Genomic DNA, 18,635 nt, shown 5'->3' on the forward strand with positions numbered 1-18,635 from the left:
CTTTAGTTTGAGAGTAGGCACTGAGGTCCACCCTATTTCACCCAGGTCCACACATCTAAAAAATTCTGGCTTCGCCACTGCATTAAAGGTGTTACATGTTCGCATACATGTGACCACATGAGTGCAACTGGAGTTTTGTTAAGCACTCTATGCACTCTCTTTTGTTCTGCACTCATGTAAAAGCCCTCATCATAACCAGCAAAGTGCAGACACAATGTAAATAACAGATTCATTGAGATGGTATCATTGATTATAACAGAGCTTTGGTGGGAGTGGAGAACTCATTCACTGATAAACTTGGCTGAACTGAATTGATTGACAGCTTTGGCAAAAATAAAGGGCGCATTCTGCCTTAATCACAATTTAATTTAACATTCTTTGTCTTAATCACAACAATTGAATATTTCTTGTTCTTTAAGGCTCAGTTCAATTTAATCACAATTCAAATACCAATTGTTTTTCATACTACTAAAAGGAACAAATGTATGTTTTTATAATACTGTCTAAATACCTCATATATGTCCAAATATCAAGGAAATTAGATTCCACATCTTATAACCACTTTAACTACTGCTGTTCATCATGTATCATTCAGTTGTATAGATTAGGGTTATGTATTTAAAAAGATGTTACCTCATAACTCAACAGCAAACACTTTTGTAGCATCTTTACTATTTAGGAATCTCCTTTAAGGGGCCATGAAGGAGAAATCACAGAATAGTTCTGACATTAAATTAAACATTATAGCAATTATAGCAATAATTAGGATAAAGAATAGTTCTTCATTTTTATTCTAACAAATTTCTCACCATTTAACTGATAATTAAGGTGTTGTTTGCCAGATGTCCAAATATACACTGAACAAAATTATAAATGCAACACTTTTGTTTTTGTCCCCATTTTTCATGAGCTGAACTCAAAGATCTAAGACTTTTTCTATGTACACGAAAGGCCTATTTCTCTCAAATATTGTTCACAAATCTGTCTAAATCTGTGTTAGCCAGCACTTCTCCTTTGCCGAGATAATCCATCCACCTCACAGGTGTGGCATATCAAGATGCTGATTAGACAGCATGATTATTGCACAGGTGTGCCTTAGGCTGGCCACAATAAAAGGCCACTCTAAAATGTGCAGTTTTACTGTATTGGGGGGGTCCGAAAACCAGTCAGTATCTGGTGTGACCACCATTGGCCGTGCATTATCATGCTGCAATATGAGGTGATGGTCGTGGATGAATGGCACAACAATGGGCCTCAGGATCTTGTCACAGTATCTCTGTGCATTCAAAATGCCATCAATAAAATGCACCTGTGTTCGTTGTCCATAACATACGCCTGCCCCTACCATAACCCCACCGCCACCATGGGCCACTCGATCCACAACGTTGACATCAGCAAACTGCTTACCCACACAACGCCATACACGCTGTCTGCCATCTGCCCTGTACAGTGAAAACCGGGATTCATCCGTGAAGAGAACACCTCTCCAAAGTGCCAGACACCATCAAATGTGAGCATTTTCCCACTCAAGTCAGTTACAACGACGAACTGCAGTCAGGTCGAGACCCCGATGAGGACAACGAGCATGCAGATGAGCTTCCCTGAGACGGTTTCTGACAGTTTGTGCAGAAATTCTTTGGTTATGCAAACCGATTGTTGCAGCAGCTGTCCGGGTGGCTGGTCTCAGATGATCTTGGAGGTGAAGATGCTGGATATTGAGGTCCTGGGCTGGTGTGGTTACACGTGGTCTGCGGTTGTGAGGCCGGTTGGATGTACTGCCAAATTCTCTGAAACGCCTTTGGAGACGGCTTATGGTAGAGAAATAAACATTCAATTCACGGGCAACAGCTCTGGTGGAGTCAGCATGCCAATTGCACGCTCCCTCAAAACTTGCGACATCTGTGGCATTGTGCTGTGTGATAAAACTGCACATTTTAGAGTGGCCTTTTATTGTGGCCAGCCTAAGGCACACCTGTGCAATAATCATGCTGTCTAATCAGCAGCTTGATATGCCACACCTGTGAGGTGGATGGATTATCTCGGCAAAGGAGAAGTGCTCACTAACACAGATTTAGGCAGATTTGTGAACAATATTTGAGAGAAATAGACCTTTTGTGTACATAGAAAAAGTCTTAGATCTTTGAATTCAGCTCATGAAAAATGGGGGCAAAAACAAAAGTGTTGCATTTATAATTTTGTTTAGTGTATATTCAAGCAACAATGAAAAGATATAAAATTGGATTCATATTGATTTCTAATTTATGTTCTGTAAAAATATGTAAACAATGTTTTATATATGTAAACAGATTTATATTCAAATTATTGCTGTATTTTATAGGGGCCAAGCACTCCTTAAGTATTTTTCTACTTTTTTTTTTTTTCTATTCTTCTCAGGTAGTGGAAGCCTATAGCAGCCAATAGCAGTTCTTATAATAACTGTAATGAAAGTAGTGAAATCTGGCACATTGATTATTGGGGGTCTTAAAGGTCCCTAGACTTAGTTTAAGGTTTGTCACTCAAACTCTAAAACACAAACACTATAACACCAACAGCTCAAAATGGGACAGTTATATTGCTTATAACTTCTGACACGTGGTCTAGAACCATAATGTGATTTTTGCTAATAACAAGTCATAAGTGTATCATGGTTGCGCTATTTAATTTTTTGAGAGCAGATTCAACTTATTGGACTTAGTGAATCTTTAAACCTTTCTTGCTTTTTATATGTGATATTCCTGTCCACTTATTGTTGCCCTGGTGTATTTATCTGTTTCAGTCATGTCACTTTTTCCACTAATCTGCCATATTTATGACTATTAGCGAGGCAAAGTAATGGCAGTCAATGCAAAAACAGATGAACAGAGATACCCGTTGATCACTTTGATCCATACCAGGTCCCAGAACAAATTTTTACAGATCTTAAACATGATCCAGTGAATCTACCTATTGTTTGTAATCAAAGCATTCTTTGAACATATACATTGGTTGGATCAAATGTACAGAGACTGAGGACACAGTCAATCAAAATGCAGATTACCACCACATGTATAATAAATGTAAAATCTTGAATAATTATTTATCATAGAAAGATATATGATTCCACCTTCATTATTTGACCACTGATACAGTGAAATGTTCCAGTGACAGTAGTGCTTGAAGTGATCTGGTATGCACTTCTGCCTTATGCTGTTCACAGAATGATTATTATGTTCCAGCAGCTCTCATAAACTGCCAGTACTCTCTTCTTGAGAGAGATCTACACTGAACCCGCAGATCTCACAGACTGGATCATGCTGGATCACGTTCTCCCCAAATTTTTGATAGTTTGGAGTGATGTGCACCTGTCAATAACAAAGCTGAGATTAGACTTATTTAAGAGGGATGATGGACCAAAAACAATTACCTCAGTCTTTGTTCAATTTAAGAAATATGTACTGCGATATGGAGTTCAGTTGCTTGGAGTGCTTTTTCCACTTTTACAACAAATTACTTCATAGTCGCCTGGTAGAACGTTAGTGTCACGGACGTGCCAGGCTCTCCCATCACACCCACACAGCGCTCACTCTTTCCCGACTTCTAATCACCGTGACCAGTTCCTCATCACCGCAGCACTCAGCATCAGTACAAAAGTGCACACCTCTCAGTCACTCATTGTCTGGCCTCAAACGTGGACTCCTTACATGCTCTACTTATCTTGGTGGCTCAGCTCGTAAAACTTGTTTATCTGCTGTGTTGATTACCCTGTGTACCCAGTTCTTCTTCATCTCTACAATGATCTCCTTCATCTTCTTGTCTGAGACCTGTGGATAAAGGTTACCTGTATACTCACCGTTTTTCTCAAGAGGTGTGTGCTTCATCCAGTTCCTCCATCATAATCATCATCATCATCATCACCACCATTCACAACCTACAAAAAAAAAAAAAAAAAAAAAAAAAAAAAAATCTACTGTTTGGATTACTTATATCTGTCTTTGAGTCTGGTTTATCCTGACAGAAGGCTAGACCTACAACTTAATGGCTATGAACCCAACAACCACAGACCTGTTTCAAGAGCTTGTGGATAACCTTTGCAGATTCCTCACTGCACATGCACCCTCCTCTGCAGCGAGCACACCCGTCACTTCCCTGAGCTCTTCCTCACCACCTGTGTACAGTGCGTCACCCATGGTCAACCCAGCACCCTACTCTGTCTCAGTGGAGGAATGCAATGGCTTCCTCCTACAAAATATTTGCTCGCTCTAGAGATGCAGCCGCATCGCTTCCCCAATGAAGAGGCCAAAACCTCCTTCATCTTGCCCCTGTTGTCTGGACATGCACTTCAGTGCACAGAAACACTCTGGAAACAAGCTGGACCAGTCATGATATCCCTCAACAGCTTCATTACTTACTTCCGGGAAATTTTCTGATGCCCTTCAGGAGATTCCTCAGTAAGTGAACAACTATATAATTTTATGGAAGGGAAGAAGTTCAGTGACTAATTATGCTCTCAAGTTTCGTACCCTAGCGGCCTCCAGTGTATAGAATGAGTGGGCACTACCCCTGTTGAAAAAAACAGCATATGCTGGATAGGTATGTTTTGAAGCATGGCAGCTCATGACCAACTAAGGACCAGCATAAACCGGTTTGAGCTGGTTTATGCTGGTCCTTAGTTGGTCATGAGCTGGTCATAAGCTGGTCCTTTGTTGGTCCTTAGCTGGTCATAAGCTGGTCAAGTGCTGGTCCTAAGCTGGTCCTAAGCAAAAAGCTCCAGCTCAGGACCAGCATAAACCAGCTCATGACCAACTAAGGACCAGCATAAAATCTGCCATGCAGTCCTTCCATAACATCTGCCAGCCAGTACAATCCGGCACTCCAGACCCAGAGATTATGTTTATATTGTGGTGACAGTGGACACATTATTGCTTCATGTCCGGTCTGACCTCTACGCCCCTTGGTGAGTTACATTACCTGTCCGAAAGCTATTTCATCACAACTTTTCCATCATCGTAAATCAAGCGTAGCTTTAGTTATGGCAGGTCACGTCAGTCAAGCTCGCATCAGCTGACTCTCAGGTGACTCACGTCTAAATATAGGAATAAGACGCCTATTACAGCATCCATATATAAGGTCCTTCAGCATTATCAGCAGCTTTCGTGTTTCTCAGGAGCTAATTACCCTCCTCCATTCCCAGCTCCTCCTCCTCGTCAGGATTTGGCCTTCTGAATTTTTGCTTCCCTGACTGTTTTTGCAGCCATCCCATTTCACACCTCCAGTGGCCCAAGACCATTTCCATTAATTCCATTTCTGTCGAAAGCCCCATGGACAAACAGTCAGTCGACATTCCACCCTGCTTCTCTCACGTCAAAGATGTCTTCTGCCCACAAAGAGCCCCTCAACTACCACCCCATAGACCATGGGACTGTGCCATCCACCTTTTCTGGGTGAACCAGTGCCCTGTGGAAAAATATACCCACTTTCATTCCCTGAAAAAAAGGGGAATTACATGGAAGAGGCTCTACAACAACTTCCCCTGCAGCTTTCAGTTTTTTCTTTGTGGCTAAAAAGGACAGAGGCTTGTGGCCTTCTATGGACTACTGGGCACTCAACAGCATCACTGAAAAATCATGTGTATTTGTGATTTATATTGTGAGCTCACAAGCAATATATTTTAACGCATACATCTGAGGGAGATTCTAAATGTGACACATATGTAACTAATACTTGCATTTTCTGGAAGTTTTGACACTGCTTTATTATTGCTGTATATACCCAACTGGCCCTCTGTCTCTACACATCACATATGCACTGTTTGCTGAGAGATGCTAAAACTCCCTCTGCACCCATGCATTTTCTGCACCCTTGTTTGACTTGCACCTGGCACCGAGGTACAGTTGGTGTGCCTCACACCAACTGACTTTTGTTGTGTTGTGGTCGTAAAGAGATGGTTCTTCCTCTAAATTGTGGCACTGCTGCTTCTGCTCTGAGACAAAAAAAATAAAAAATAGAGTTTCACACTCTTTAACCGAGATCCACTTTTCCAATTTCTGCCGTGAGGTTTTTGCCTTGGCATGTACATTTTTTTTCTGGAGCACAGACAGAAGAGAGCACCTGCAGTTTATGAGGGCTACATAAGAATTATTCCCAGTACTGTGAACAGCACAATACATCAGATCGACGTCATACGTCAAGACACATCACAGAGGCAGATTCTTTTGTTGCTTGTTTCATTCACACACACAAAAAAGTTGTTTTGTTCTCTGTTGTTTTGCTTTATTTCCAGATGTTTGATTCAATTGCGGGTTCTCTCTAATGTCATATTCCACGGCTCCCCTGTGGTACTAGAGCACATGCACACTCTTAAAATTTTTTTACTTTCATTCACTTAAAGATGCACTGTAAAACTCAAAACATTTGAGGAAACTTATTACGTAAAAACATTTAAGTAATCTAACTCAAGAGACAAGTGGGGCGGGGCCGAGAGCCGTGGAAGCAGAGCAAGGCTAGTGTGGTGCACAGGTGTGTCTCATTAACAATCACGTCACCGGCATCCCTTCGCTCCCACAGTTCTCAGCCTTACCCCACTCATCATAATGTTAATTACACACAGTTCATTTACATAAACATCACATTCAGATTATGGTTAAATGTTAGATAGCAAATAACACATTCTATTATAACTATCAAAGAGACTGTCATTATACTTGCATGTATATAATCAAACAACATACAGTATAAACAGTCTTAAAAGTTTTGCAGCCCATCCTCAACCTAACCACAGGCTTTATTCTTCACCACATTGGTAACCCTACAAAACTAACATAACAGAACCCTGTAAATCCCAACATAACACAACATTAAACACTAGCTTATGTCTCTCTATGTTTATCTTGTGCAAAAACACAAAATAACACTTAATTTCAACATTTATTTATACAGTCTGAGCTGTTTGGTTTTACAGCGTGTAGAATGTAATCTGTATATATGGAATAAAAGATATAGATTGCACTGCATGTTATCTTGCATATTTTGTTTAAAAGTTGACATTTTTTAAATGTGTCATACTAACAAGAAATTATGCCTCTAACCACAGACTGAGAGCTGTAATTCCAACCACAGCATTTTGTAATGCTGGTTGCGAATGTTTGTTGGTGCTATGTTTCGAGAAATACCAAATCATTAAAAATAACAAAAACCTACATGAAGGTTTATAAGTAAGCCTTCTAAAATTAGTCCTGTGTATGAACTCTTTTAACTAAAATGTTTTCTTGCATTTTCCCTCAACTGCAGCCATCAAATCTAGCCCATAGGCATGGTGAGGTTGACTGCTACTTGTGAAAATGCGTTCGCCTCCTAACTTGTGGAAGTATACGGTTATAGCGCCACTTAGCGCTTAAAAGCAGCAAATGCATGTTGCAATGGAAACCACTGTGGCAAAAAAAATCTGTACGAGTATCATCTGTAGTCCATAATGGACTGAGTCATTTGTCCTTTTTTTGTGCACATATTCACTTATGTCTTGTGCACTTTTATACACATTTTTTCAGCATATTGACATTTTGCAACAGCACCAACTTTTGGTCAAAGGTTATAAGCAATGTTATGTTCTTCTTTAGTTCTTCGTTCCCCTAATATTATCACAGGGAATGCTACATGCTATTAAATTTTGTTGTAATGGACCTTCTGCAGTTTTGCTTGGCCCCTTAAAATCTGCTTTCAATTATTTGCATTTGTCTTTTTTCATGATACTATGTAACATAGTGAATGTAAATTTGTTTTATAGTGAATACTCTACATTTTATATTTTATAGCTTAGTATTTTTTTGTCATATTTACACTCTGTTGTGAATCCTCAATGCTTCACTGACAAACGGTGAAGTATGTTCTTGAATTTGCAGATTCATTGATAGATATCATCTTGAGAAAGAGGGCCATTTTATATGGACATGGTATGAAAATGATAAAGGTATTTTTATGAGCGTTTAAAGTAGAATTCGTTTTTATACAAAATGCCATGGCAACGACTTTGAAATGCAACTATTAATAAAGCAATTATTGCACTCTAAAAAATCCAAACCTAAGAATATTGTTAAACAATAAGTAAAATAGGACTATAGCTATTAAAAAATAAAATAGATATTAAAGGGTTAGTTCACCTAAAAACGTCTGTCATTAATTACTCATATGTCGTTCCACACCCGTAAGACCTTCGTTCTTCTTTTGAACACAAATCAAGATATTTTTGATAAAATCCGATGGCTCAGTGAGGCCACATGAGACATATTTAAAACAGTTCATGTGACTACAGTTGTTCAACCTGAATGTTATGAAGCAACGAGAATACTTTTTGTGCGCCAAAAAAACCCCAAAATAACGACTTTAACAATATGTAGTGATGGGTGATTTCAAAACACTGCTTCATGAAGCTTTGAAGCTTTACGAACCTTTTGTTTCGAATCAGTGGTTTGGAGCATGTATCAAACTGCCAAAGTCACGTGAACCATTGAAATTTCGAAATGTTTTGAATCACTTACGACATAACAAAGCCTTGTTTACTGAAATCATTTGACTTTGGCAGTTTGATACAAGCTCCGAACCACTGATTCGAAAAAAAAAAAAAGATTCGCAAAGCTTCGAAGCTTCATAAAGCAGTGTTTTGAAATCTCCCATCACTAGATATTGTTGAATAAAGTTGTTTTTTTGTTTGTTTGTTTTTTTTGGCGCACAAAAAGTATTCTCGTCGCTTCATAACATTAAGGTTGAACCACTGTAGTCACATGAACTGTTTTAAATATGTCTTTAGTACCATTCTGGGCATTTGAAAGTGTTAATTATCTTGCTGTCAATGGAGGCCTTGGATTTTATGAAAAATATCTTAATTTGTGTTCCGAAGATGAACGAAGGTCTTACAATTGTGGAACGACATGAGGGTGAGCAATTAATGACAGAATTTTCATTTTTGGGTGAACTAACCCTTTAAAAGGGATAGCTCACCCAAAAATTAGATTTCAATATTTACTTACCCTGGTTTAGCCGTTCTTTTTTTTTTTTTTTCTGAGGATAAAAGGAGAAATTAAAAATATGTCGTGCTTGTACTTGTCCATATAATGGCAGTGAATAGTGACCTTCTTCAAGAATGCAAAAGAATCAGAAAGTAATTCCATGTGACTTGTGCCGTATACTCCAAGGTACACATTTACTAACAGATTGCACCAGCGCAATCCCTCGTTTGGCTTAAAGTGCCCCTATTATGCTATTTTAAAGGTTCTTAATTTTGCTTTGTAGGTGTTCTACAACATGTTTACATGCATCAAAGGTCCAAAAACGCTTTCATTTTCTCATAATATACATTGCACATCACCACAGTTTTCAATGATTCTCAAACGACTCATCCAGTGCTACAATCTCTCTAAACCAGTGTTGTCAAGTGTGCCATGGGAAATTACCAAATGCCAAAAAATACACTACCGGTCAAAAGTTTTTGAACTGTGAGATTTTTTAATGTTTTTAAAAGAAGGCTCAAATAGAAAGCTTTTGTAACATTATCACTACTGTTCAAAAGTTTGGGGTCAGTTTTTTTTTTTTTTTTTTTTTGGAAAGAAATTAAAGAAATTAATACTTTTATTCAGCAAGGATGCATTAAATTGATCAAATTGTTGCAAAAGCTTTATATTTCAGATAAATGCTGTTCTTTTGAACTTCTATTCATCAAATACTCCTAAAAGAAATTGTACACAGCTGTTTTCAACTGATAATAATAATGATAAATGTTTCTTGACCAGCAAATCAGCATATTAAAATGATTTCTGAAGGATCACGTGACACTGAAGACTGGAGTAATGATGCTGAAAATTCAGCTTTGCCAACACAGAAATAAATTGCATTTTAAAATATATTCAGATAGAAAACAATTTTAAATTGTAAAAATATTTCACAATATTACTGTTTTTGCTGTATTTTGAATCAAATAAATGAAGCCTTGGTGAGCAGAAGAGACTTCTTTTAAAAACATTAAAAATCTTACTGTTCAAAAACTTTTGACTGGTAGTGTACATAAATAAAATAAAATAAATGCTATACAGTTATCATCACTGTCAGGCGGAAACCTCGTATCTCTATATTTTGTCTTTTTTTTTTTTTTTTTAAATCAATGCTATTAGTCACTCTTTACGCCTGTATGTGGGTTTTAAAAATATTTAACCAATGAAAAGTATTTAAAAGAGCTTGTGACAAAAACCTTGTAACTCCATTGGATCCTCAAACTGTCAGTCAAACCTCATATCTCCGCCCTGCCTCTATCGTGAATGAAGTGTTGCACGCAGTTTGGAGATAGATCTCTGCTTGTTTGCAATGCAAAGGTAAATAAAGAACTGATGTATGAAAATAATGTTTTCTTTGCTCAAGAAACACTATACCTATAAAGGATAATGTTTAATATATTTGAAGAGCGAGGAAGAGTCTTAGTCTGATATTTCCCGTCTAGCTGTAGCCAATATGCTACTGTTTTAAATATCCCACTTCGATTAAACACCAAATCTCTCTGTCACGAGCTGGTCAAAAACCTTGCAACTCTGTCTAAGCTTGATTTTCATAAATTGTTAATATTATAATGACACATGTGCATGTTTGACATATATAAAGCCACAACATCAACTTTGATGACACAGTGTTTTTTTATTTATTTTTTTTAAATACAAGGTTTCCGAGACGATATGTAAATTTGTTGTTTTTTTCATCAACATATAGCTACCTATATATGATCTTATTGTGTTCCTACCTGACTTAAGCTCAAGTTTCACATTAAATGTGAGTATTACTTTTAATATAATATCTATTCTTAATATGCCATTTGAAGCAATGCATGTTATGCAATTTTGTTGTTTTAGTGCATAGTGGTGTGCCGTGGGAGTTTTAGTGCCAATGAAGACCATAGGCGGGCAGTTGGCAAAATGTGTTACCCAGTGATGTGTAGCCATCACGGAAGTGGGATTCGAATTCCTAACGATTTGTTTAAGCGGTTCTGAGTCGATTCTTTCTTTTGAGAGACAATAACTTTATTTATCATGCACTTTCGACTTTGACAACTTTGCAGATCATTTACATTCACAGACAAAAAGCATAATAGGGGCACTTTAAAAAAAAATAAAAAAAATACTGAGAGAAAAACTACTGCCAGAATTTACTTAAGACATGAAGTGAAGAATTGGAGATCAAAAGGCATGGATACAGTTATTTTGTGGCTGGCCATATGCATTTGTAGGAGTTTCCCTTTCAGATGCAAAATTTATGGGAGGAGTATTTAAATAAATCCTGCAATGTGATTTACTAAGGTTTGTGATAGTCAATTTACTGGTATTTGTGCCAATATTTAAAGGTGCAGTAAGCAATTTTTGAGAAACACTGTTGATATTTGAAATCAACACAAACAAACTAAGGAGTATAATAAAGAGTGGATGTCTCTTTATCATAGCTGAAGTGAAGCAAAATAATGCTTCATGAAAAATAAAGCAAATTAAGATGACGAGGTTTGTGCTAAGGAGCCAAGATGGCTTCTCGACCACAACAGCGGCAGTTCAGAGGGACACAATGTCTTTGTTCCCTCCATCATGGAACGGGGGTTACAATAGTAACCAGGACGTTCCCTATCTGCCAGTCTCTTTGACTTTGTGTCGAAATACAGACACTAGGGGTCCCTATACTAAACTCCACAACTAACTGAACTGCGTTACGAGCCTTAGTGGTGCAGATGCCGGCAAGTTTTGCATGCCAAGTAACAAGTGCACTCCAAGTTTCTCTCTTCACCCTAGGGGACTTACCATTACAATAGGAACAGGTCCCTTTAACTGCAGAAAGCATTTTCTGCTAGGGGATAGACTACTAACCAGGGGTAGTCCAGGGGAAGACACAGGGTTCACCGTCAGGGAAACTGAACCATGGAGGAATACGCATATGAGATAGCAGTAGGGAGTCAACACATATGGAGCACTTAACCCAAATATGAGGGCTCACCTGAAAAGGGGCATACCACAAGTAATGGGTCTGGTCATGAGTACCTCTGCTGAACTCACTACCGAATATGTGCTTGCGCTACAACCTGCTAGTTGTCTGCTGGTACACAAAACTTGAGACAAAACCGGTTCCATACATAGACTGTAGAATCTCGCGAAGGTATTGGGTGTAGCCCTGTCTGCAGCTCTGCAGATGTCTGCTAATAAGGCACCATTTGCCAAAGCCAAAGAGGCTGTGATGCCCCTAATGGAGTGAGCCCGCACTCCCAAGGGACATGGTAAGCCTTGAGCCTGGTAAGCCAGGAGAATGGCATCCACAATCCAGTGGGCCATTTGTTTGGAGACAGCCTTCCCCTTCTGCTGACCTCCAAAGCAGACTAAGAGTTGTTTATATTGTCTGAAACTGTGTGCAATCCAATACCACAGAAGACAGTCGAAGGATTTTTGGGAGGTGTACAGGTCTACTTACAAATCTACTCCAAATCAGGTGGACTGTCTGGAGATGGAGTCTCCACTTTCCTCTGAGCATAACCTGTTGTGAGAATGAGTTTGCTGTGCAATTGAGGTTGCCCAGGATGTGAGTGGCTTGCAGGGACTTAAGTTGCTGCTGACTCCATAGGAGGAGATGGCAGGCGAGTTGTGACATGTAACGAGAGCAGAAACTGCTCTGGTGGTTTATATATGCTGCCGTGTTGCAGTGTAACATTGATGCAGTGTTGTATGTCCGGACCAACACATGCTTGCCCTGGATCAAAGGTTGAAACCTCCTCAAGGCTAACAACACAGCCAACAACTCAAGGCAGTTGATGTGCCATTGCAGTCAAGGGTCCGTCCAGGAACCCAACGCTGCATGCCCGTTGCAGTGTTGTTATTGTCCCTCGTCACAGCTTGTAATGCTTACCTGATCCCGTGAGCAGGTCTGATGCAGGAGAATGTGATTCGGCAAGATATCTGTGTCCACCAAGGCTCTGTTGTGAATAGAGTGAAGCTTGACCCCAATTGCACAGTTCAGCAGCCTCTCCTCCTTCCCTGGGTTGCCTGTCTCAGGTCCGCTTTGAAGCTTTCCAAGGGTTCTTAGTAGCCTGCTGATGGGCAGGGTGGTGCCACCTTCCTGCGTGAGGACTGTTCTGGTCTGGCTGCCCATCCAGGCGGTGGTGGGGCCAGAGCAGCTGGAGCTGGGGGGCTTGCGGCCTTGGGGGTCTAGGGGTGGAAGCTGACCCGCACTGAGGCAAGATGTGTTTTATCACCTCCATCTATTTCTTGACTGCCGAGAACTGTTATGCAAAGTCCTCAACATTGTTGCCGAATAGGCCACCTTGGGAAAACGCAAGCGTGCTTTCTCTGCATCCTGCATCTCCATCAGGTTAAGCCATAGGTGATGTTCCTGATCATCACTGGACCCAGAACCTGCACTGTGACCTTCTTAGCCCATAGGGCTAATTTATAGAACTCAGTTCCTGCATCATCTCTGGATTGGGACCACCCTTGTGCAGATCTCTCAACACTTTGGCTTGGTAGACTTGCAGGATCGCCATAGCATGCAGGGCGGAGGCAGCCCAGCCAGTTGCATTGTAAGCCCTCGCCGTGAGAAACAAGGTAAACTTATGTGCCCTGGACGGGAACCTTGGACGGTGTACCATGTTCTGGCAGAACCAAACTGATGGAACTCAACCAGAAGACACGTGTGAGTGGAAGAATGGGAGGTCCACAGGGATTCACCCGGCGGAACCGCTCCCATTTCATCCCCTTGCTCACCCTCAGAGCACATTGCTGAGGCCTCATACCCAGAGGTAGAAGGACCAAGACGGGAAGCAGCTGAGGTGACTCTGTCTTTTGAAAAAGAGCGCAACATGCTCATGGTCATGCAACAAACCATGTCTCAGCATGAGCATGGCTTAAACACTGAAGAAAACGATCGTGGCCATCTGAGGGAGACATAAATTGACTGCACCCAGAAGGATATGGACGGAAAGGCATGATTTGAAATACACATTCCTCCATGTATTTGCTCTTTTAGAGGAATTTGCTCTTTTTAAGGTAATTGCCTCTTTAAGATCCCTACTGATGCACACAGGGGAGCTCTCTGCTCTTATCTGTGCGAGTGAGGAGAGACACAGCTGATCGTGCTGTGCAGCAGCGTGATGCGGAGGTCAATAGAAATTGCTTCTCAGTGAAAGAGAAAAAAGAACAAAGCTGAATGAGTGAAGCATGTCAGCCCTCTTTTATACCCAGATGTCAGGGGAGTGGCTAAGCATGCAAATTTCTGAAAATGTGTTTGGGGCTCCCAAGAGCGACCCCTAGTGTCAGTATTTTGACACAACATCGAAGAGACCGTCAGACAGGGAACATGCAGTTAATGTATCACACTATCAGAGAATGACATTAATTCTGTTCAAGTTATAATACAATAATCTATAAGACTAGGCATATTTAAAGATCGATCCAAGACTCTTCATTGCCATAAGTGGCAAAGAGCAGTCTGATCTGGCCTGTAGCTGCTGTGTGTTGAGCTACAATATGTTGTTCCATGCGTTCAATGCAAGTAGCATTCCTGCAAGATGCTATGGTCACGCATAAGATGCAGAAGCAGATGCAGATGCACAAACTGGCGCAAATGAAATTTGAACATTCATCACTCAGTCGTCTTCATTAAAAGTGATGAGCATTATATATTGTCCTACCAATGCTGGCTCTCTCTCCCATTGTGATCTTTGATTTTGAAAATGTTATGCTGATGATAAATAAAATGCAGAATATAACCTCTATTGCTTTTAGCCTTTGTGAAGTGACCTTTATGAATTTGTGTGTATAGCACGACATTTGAAGATCCATTTTGCATAAACTGATTAAAGTGTAAATGAAATCAGACAGCAATCAGATCTCTCAAAACACATGAAACCACCACATGTCAAAACTTGTGTGAACACTTGCACTACATAGCAATGTACATACATAGCGTGTACATACAAGTGCATGAGACAGAGGGAAGTTAGGGGGACAGGGAGGCCTTTCACTGCTATTATATGGACAAGCATGAACAGAAGATTTGTGTGATACAGCTTTAGAACAGGGTAAATAATGATTGAATTTTTATTTTTGGGTGAACTTTCCCTTTAAGATGCTCTGAGTACTCAACAAAAATTAACTAAAGCAAAAAGATTGTGTTTCAAAATGCCATGGAAACTTTTTTTTTTTTTTTTTTTTTTTACTAGAAATCCAACTGCTTATTTATGTTTATATATATTTATATTTATTGTTTCTGCTTATATAGTTGGAAAAATTTAATTGCTTAGAATTATGTATGACTGTAGTTCGTTCTTATTGATTTTGTCATGACTAAGGTAAATTCTGCCAAAATACCATAGTTAATACATAGTACTAATATTTGGACACATGATGACCTAGAGACCAGTTGGTTACAAAAAGGTGGCTCGGAAAAGTGAAACAGAATAACAGAAGTTAGTTCTGAGAAAATCTTCAGCATCATTTGTTTGCAGATTCCACCTGGTTTGACATTTTGTATCCAGTGCAGTTTAGACGTAATTTTATTCACTTTGTCATCAAAACAGAAGTGACATTTTCTTAAAACAGTAACTGTATTAACTATGTATTAACTATGGTATTTATTTAGAAACTGTGGCTAGTCACCATGGTACATTTTAAGGGCTGTACTGTATGCTGTGAAGCATGATTCATCATAGCTGTGCATTGATTATTTTGCTTTGAGCATTGACACTCTCTTCCCATTGGCTACATTTTTGTCATTTCTCAAACATCTTCTGTCTCTGTCTTTTGACTTTGTGTTGAGCAGGTTTGAGCCAGAGCAGGCGTGTCTCCCTGTCGGACCCCTCGTCTCATGGACCCTTCCTGCTCTCTGATGACATACAACAGTCAGATGTAGTCGAAATCCATGTTTCCAAATCAGGACAATCTCCATTCTGGCAAAACTTTAATAAGTTCACATCATTAAAAAATGGGAAAAAATAGTTCACTCTGTGTCTGAATGCTCCCAGCAATGAAGTTCAATTTCAAGTGTATTTATTGACAGTAAAAAGACCATGAACCTCCGTCTGGAGATAACTGACTGACTGACAATCATGACCCTGTTATAATGAAACCTGTCAAGCGCCCAAACAAAGATGTATTCTGTATCATTCACCATTACTGTATCTTCACCACTTCAACTTCGCATCGTTTTGAATACAAAATTCAGTAGAAATGATCAGCATACGGTGCTCTGTGTCCTGCTGTGTCAGTGACGGCCATCAAATTGATATTTGTTTTAAAGCTTGTTGATCAAAGACATTTGCACCAGTTTAACATTGGCATGAGGATACTCATGTGTACTATACAGTACCATTCATAAGCAGGATGTAAGATTGTAAGCATTACACAGAATTAACAACCAAATCACCTAAACAGGGTATTGCTTTGTAATTTACAACAGTGATTTTGTCAATCTGAGAAACACAGAGTTTGACAATAAGATTATTCTTAGTATTAGTTAACAAGCATTATTCCAGATTTGTGAAAGAGTCACAATCTTGTATCATGCTCTCCTCAATGAATCTCACATGTTGTATGATATTGACTGAACTCATTTCATATGATATAGATGTTTTTGTATGTCTATGAAAGGTAAAGTAGATTTTTGAATTTGCCTCCAAAGGGGGTTATTTTTGATTGTATTATATATTCACTCTGTAGTAAGCACACTGAAACTATTCATATGTATTGTATTGTATTTTATTTTTTTTTTTTTTTTTTTTTTTTTGTTAATTTGTAATAGCTACTCTGAATACTATTTATTATCGTAGTTAATGGCAAATATTGAGCAAGTTGTTTTTATGCATACAGTAATGTGCAGAAGTCTTGGGCCATATATATTTCAAATTACCATTCAAAAATAAAGGTCATTTATTAACTTTATGGATATGTTTTCCTTTGTCTAATGCCATGTCATAACCATAGCCAAATGGCCTAAGAGTTGTGTACAGTTCTGTGCATAGAGTGCACTACACATTATGTATGCTTATGAGAGAAAACTTCATGACTGTTTATAGACTTCGATTGATCCTTCGGCCCTCTGGCAAATTTACAGTAAATGAATGTGAATAATGGGACAACACAATTTAGCAAAATAATAACTGAACAGTTGTCTTGTAGTGCCACAGCACGGGAGTGTATAGCGTAGGAGTGTATTGTCTCATGGACAACCAGTACACACAAATCTTCTATACTGAGGAGACACGGTAGACTGGCTTACTCAATATGTCTGTGAATATTCGCATATGATTTAGCAGTCAAGAAAATGGTGACTGGCTTCTCCCTTTCTGATGACATTCAATGCAATGAAATCCACAACCTTTAGAGGTCAGTTTTCTTGATTTGGATTAAAGCTTTTTTAAAAGTGATCTGATCAGGCAATGGCCCATTTAATGTTGTTTGTTGAGAATGTGTTGATTGCAATGCCTTTACTTCACATTTCTGTCTATTACTGTAAATGAAGGCAACTGACAACATGAAATGAAATATTTGTTCAGCATCTTTTCTGTATTTTCATCAGGTTTAAAGTCTAATGTTCTAGAAGAAACCCTACTGAAATTTAAAAATAGCTAGTATCCACATTCATTTATTGGTGATTGGTGAATTAACAGGCTACATTTGGCACAATGCGAAGCAGCCAATATAAGCAGAAAATGTGAAAATTGGTTTGTATATGTGCTCATATCTATAGATACACCTAAGCAGTTATGTGATTAAATAATAACTATATAACCTATTGGTGTTCAGTAATAATGCACTTCCTTATTTACTTTCTTATGAATGTTTAGTATGAATTTACATATTGTCAGCTGTAATTATGTGCTATGTTTTAAAGTAAAGAATGAGAAATAAGTACATTCTGTTCTGTTTTAATTTTAATGACTTAACAAATATAAATGACTACTATCACGTTCAATTATAGTTTTAGTTTCATTATCCAGGACTTTTAGTTTGCTTCTATTTGTTTTCTTTTATTCTTTGTTCTATGTTCCTGTTTGTCATTAGTTACTATGGTTATTCATACTTATGGCTATTCATTATTATTAGATCACACCTGTTTGCATTTGAGTTCATTATCTTGTGTATATAAGCCCTTCAGTTAATTTACTTCTTTGTTTGGTGATGGTTGTGTTTTAGTACACTTTTGCGTTGTATTCTCTCGTTGGATTACTGCTTTTGTTTTGTTTTATTAAAGAAAACTATATTGTTTGAACTGCATCTTCTTTGTAATCCTTTGGGGGCATAGCCATGACAGAACACCAGACCTATGAGAATGAATTTGCAGATTGCAGCAATTAATATAGTTTCAGAAGGAACTTTTCATGGACCAAAGGAGACTATAGTTTTTATTTTTTCAAAACGGCTGAGATCTGGACTTATCAGGGCACATGTGATCATCTCCTATTATGGAAGGTTTCAGGTGCGGGCTGGACAATGAGATCAGCTTCCTGTTGCCAAAGGGGGATACCTGCTGGACCTTAGAAGAGTACATCAGCTTTGCTCTGTGGGTGGATGGGTCCTCAGTTACAGTGGGCCAGTCCATAGTCCAGTCCCACCTCGCACCCATCACCACAGCAGATCCCGAGCCCACCCAGCCACATCCCA

The 18,635-nt window shown here is 39.0% G+C and overlaps 1 protein-coding gene across 1 annotated transcript in view; it reads left to right on the forward strand.

The window, feature by feature from the left end:
• LOC127494444 (rho guanine nucleotide exchange factor 9-like) overlaps window positions 1-18,243 on the forward strand; it is a 49,029-nt gene extending 30,786 nt beyond the window's left edge. The window contains 2 exon segments of the mRNA XM_051860365.1: window positions 15,796-15,950; window positions 15,953-18,243. Coding sequence (XP_051716325.1) covers window positions 15,796-15,950; window positions 15,953-16,003 — 206 coding nt within the window. The 3' untranslated portion in view covers window positions 16,004-18,243.
• The last annotated feature ends 392 nt before the right edge of the window (window positions 18,244-18,635 follow it).

This window comes from Ctenopharyngodon idella, chromosome 14 (genome assembly GCF_019924925.1).
Source record: "Ctenopharyngodon idella isolate HZGC_01 chromosome 14, HZGC01, whole genome shotgun sequence".
Taxonomy (NCBI): Eukaryota; Metazoa; Chordata; class Actinopteri; order Cypriniformes; family Xenocyprididae; genus Ctenopharyngodon; species Ctenopharyngodon idella.